The sequence below is a fragment of the Vollenhovia emeryi genome, unplaced genomic scaffold, assembly GCF_000949405.1.
Source record: "Vollenhovia emeryi isolate VEMERY1.0 unplaced genomic scaffold, V.emery_V1.0 DF942378.1, whole genome shotgun sequence".
NCBI lineage: Eukaryota > Metazoa > Arthropoda > Insecta > Hymenoptera > Formicidae > Vollenhovia > Vollenhovia emeryi.
The window spans coordinates 1-3,865 of record NW_011963988.1 but is presented as its reverse complement, the minus strand read 5'-3'; the positions used below and the strand labels follow the sequence as shown (position 1 = coordinate 3,865).

At 41.1% G+C, this 3,865-nt stretch overlaps 1 protein-coding gene across 1 annotated transcript; it reads right to left on the bottom strand.

Annotated features, from left to right (window-relative positions):
• Positions 1 to 6: 6 nt before the first annotated feature.
• On the bottom strand, positions 7 to 1,383 carry LOC105569069. Its single transcript, XM_012025221.1, has 2 exons — positions 1,122 to 1,383; positions 7 to 1,052 (listed from the first exon to the last, which is right to left on the bottom strand). The coding sequence occupies exon 2, from the start codon at positions 831 to 833 to the stop codon at positions 225 to 227; it is 609 nt and encodes a 202-aa protein (XP_011880611.1). The 5' UTR covers positions 834 to 1,052; positions 1,122 to 1,383; the 3' UTR covers positions 7 to 224.
• Between the last annotated feature and the right edge of the window lie 2,482 nt (positions 1,384 to 3,865).

Here is a 3,865-nt window from a genome sequence, read left to right as displayed (position 1 = left end):
TTATATATTGAAACGATGTCTATTTTTTCTCCGCTCGTATTTCCTTCTCTCTCTCTCTCTCCCTCTCTCCCCGTTCGCATCCTCTTCCTCGCATATAGCCCTATGTTGCCGCTCTTCTTCTTCTTATTAACTACTTGGGAAGGGAAGATAGAATGGATTGGAAGTGGAAGAAAAAATGTATGTCATTAAAAAAAATTTTAATCTCATTTTATTATCTCAATTTATCAAAATACATCACCTCGACTATGGGCTTCGGCAAGAATTTCTTTTACAGCATAAGCCATTAATTCGCGCATTATGATCGAAATAAATTCACCATTTTCGGTTGAATTTTTATAGTACTTGTCGTGTAGGATTCTAACGGCATAGTTCGGTGTATCGCATTTTTTTTCGCCACTCATCCACATATCTTGTACATGCACAACGAGTTCTTCGAAGCTTTCATGTACAGTTTCTAGATCCGCATACAGTTCAAAATGTATGGAGTCTACACAGTGTTCCAATTCAAATAAAAATGATATGGTTGATGGTTTCATGTACATAGAAGTATTATTCGATGTTACTTTTACAATATTTCCGTGGCGCATTCTAACTAGTTCTATAGCTAAATGATTAAACTGTATCGCTGATGATGATGCATCTGTTGCCTTTAGCAGCTGGTCTATTTTTGATTGATTTTGTCTGTATTCTTTCCAAATTGATTGATCTAACTCAATCTGATGTCCTTGATTATCGCCGAGAATTATTTCTACGTAGGATGCACGAGGTACTACTCTGATCCCAATATCTATGTATTTGAACGATGTAGATGTCAGCGGTAACCTCCTGCACATGATACGCGGTGGGTTATGAGATTCATCATCAGAACTGAAAGAATGTATAAAGTAAAATAAATACAATTATACGTGGAAAAAATGTGTGGAAATATGCAGTAGCTTTATGGTACTCACACGTCGCCACACTGTTTCTTGTACGATGCAGTTTCATCTTGAGGAACGGATGGCGTATAACTGCTTCGATGAACATACCGTGTGTAAGGCCGATTGTTAAAACTGTTTGAAAAATACAATTAAATGTGGAAAATGGTAAAGAAAAATATACGATAACTTTGTAGTACTTACACGCTACGCTGTTTCTTGGTGGATGACATTTCCTTGTAATAATTCATTCTTGCTAAGGAAATCTTACGGTCTATCAGGACACGAAGAAACTGGATGATAAATACGAACTTCTTGTCTAACGATGCGTTCGTGGATCCCAACGTATTCTTAGTTCTCGATCTCGTATAAAATCTCCTACTGTGGTACAGCGAGCTTCCGGACCGTTTATATACCATAAAAAGTCCCTGTCAGCAGCCAGGTTTCGGCGCTTGACCCCATGACTCATAACATGGAAAATAAGAATACGCGTCCAGGTGTTCGCGCTAATCAAAGGCATCTCCGGTGATATCTATTACATGACCGGATATCACCGAATCTCGATGTCGCGGGCTTGGTGGTAGCCAGGTTTCGGCGCTTGACCCTGTGACTCATACCCGTCCAGATGTCAAAAATGACAGGTCAGCATCTAGATCGCGGTCTCCTCGCCACGGGGTACCCCCCCCCCCCGCCCCGCTCCCCCCTCGGAGCTCCCGAGTTAGAATCCCCCTATATACCCTACTGATAAATACGAACTTCTTGTCTAACAATGCGTTCGTGGGTACCAACGTATTCTTAGTTCTCGATCTCGTATAAAATCTCCTACTGTGGTACAGCGGGCTTACAGACCGTTTATATACCATAAAAAGTTGCTGTCAGCAGTCTGGTTTCGGCGTTTGATCTCATACCATGGAAAATAATATTAATATGTGTAGCTGTGGTATCGGTGCTAATCAAAGGCATCTTCAGTGATATCTATTACATACCAACGCAGTAGGTGCGAGTTTAAACGTGGAACTCTCTGACATCATGCATCTAGACAAGAAAGTCGCTGTCAGCAGCCAGGTTTAGGCGCTTGACCTCATGACTTATGCCATGGATGCGCGCAGCTGTGTGTCTGCGCTAATCATTTGTATATCGTCATCCCCCGGTGATATCTATTACATGCACGCGCCGCGGATTGCCAAAGACTTTCGTCAGCAGCCAGGTTTCGGCGCTTGATCATACCATGGAAAATAATACGTGTAGCTGTGATATCGGTGCTAATCAAAGACATCCTCGGTGATATCTATTACATGCTGACGCAGTAGGTGTGAGTTTAAACGCGGAACTTCCCTGACATCACGCACCTAGACAAGAAAGTCGCTGTCTTGATAAGAAAGTCATCAGCTAGGTTTCGGCGCTTGACCCCGTGACTCATAAGAATACCCGTCCAGGTGTTCGCGCTAAAAATGACAGGTCAGCACCTAGATATCTGTTACATGTCACGTAGTGACGTCAAGGTTGCGTACTCCCCCTCCTCCCCGCGGTCCCCTCGCTCCGGAGTACCCGCTCCCCCTCCCCCCTCGCCACGGAGTACCCCCCGCCCCGCTCCCCCCTCGGAGCCTCTGAGCCTCATTTTAATCGGTCTTTTCTTCAGTGCGTGAGTGCGTGCGTGCATGCGTGCGTGCGTGCATGCATACAGGGTGTTTCAAAAATGGTGGGCAAAAATTAGGAAAAAGATGGTCCAATTTTCATGGAAAGAGTATAAAAATGTTAAGAATTATGGAGAGGAGGTTTAATATGGGTTAGGATTTTCAATATACAGAGTGTTTTGTAAATGCTGGGCAATCATTAAGAAAAAGATGATAAGATTTTCACCAAAACGGTTTATGGAAAGAAGAATTTCTTTAAAAAATGTTTAAAATAAGGCATTAAATAAAAAGAAATAAAAGCGAATATTTATAAAGCGTAAAGAAACATACTTTATGCGCTTTGGCAAAAGATGTTCGATCGCAAATTTTATGAAAGATTAATTATGTACATTAAAATTGTGTACATTATATTTAAAAATATTGAATTTTTATTATGTACATAATTTTAATTATTGAATTTTTATTATGTATTTAATTAAAATATGCGAATGTTTATTATGAAATAGCAGCAGAAAGAACAAAAAGGAAAAAATAAATAAAGGATCAAGTGAACGTGATAAGAAGAGAAACGAGAACGTAAGAATAATACAAAGATAAATAATATAAACTGAAAGGAAATAGAAGAACAAGTAAGTTTTATGTACAAAGTAAATTTGTAGCAAATAACGTAAAAGTAGACAAATGAATGCGTTTAATATTTAATACTTTAACGTTCAGGCAGGCAAAAATCTAAAGTTTTAAATTAATATATGTAATAACGAGGTTTTACATGTAAACAGAAGGGTTTATAGGTTTATGCCTCGAAAGAGAAAAGGCGGTAATTTGAATATAGTGAGTCGCGAAAGTAGACGTTCACAACAAAGGAGATGTTGAGGCGAGCCTCTCCTTGTCTCGTCGGCTCGTCTAGAGGCGCCGTGTATGCTTAGGCACCTGCTTATTTCCGAAGGTGTCGGGATGATTCACTGATTCACGTGTACAATTTTGATTGACTTTATTAAGCATTATGCTCTTCGCAAGGTACCTTCACGTCTCCTTGCCGTACAAGCTCGGGCGACTCTAGCGCCCGGAAGCGCCTAACAGTCGCGGTGAGCGGAGCGCCGCCACCGAGCCGACCAATCAGAACGCAGCTGAACCGGTCTTATAAAACGCATCAAGAGCGGGAAACACAAATACAGAAAACGCCGATACAGGAGAAAAATTGAGAATTTGCAAGAAAGGTCTCATCGACAGGAGGCTGATGCTCACAGACATGCTCAGCAGAGGTTGGATGAAAATGATGAGGAAAGGTGTCGGAGACAGGAGGCTGATGCTCAG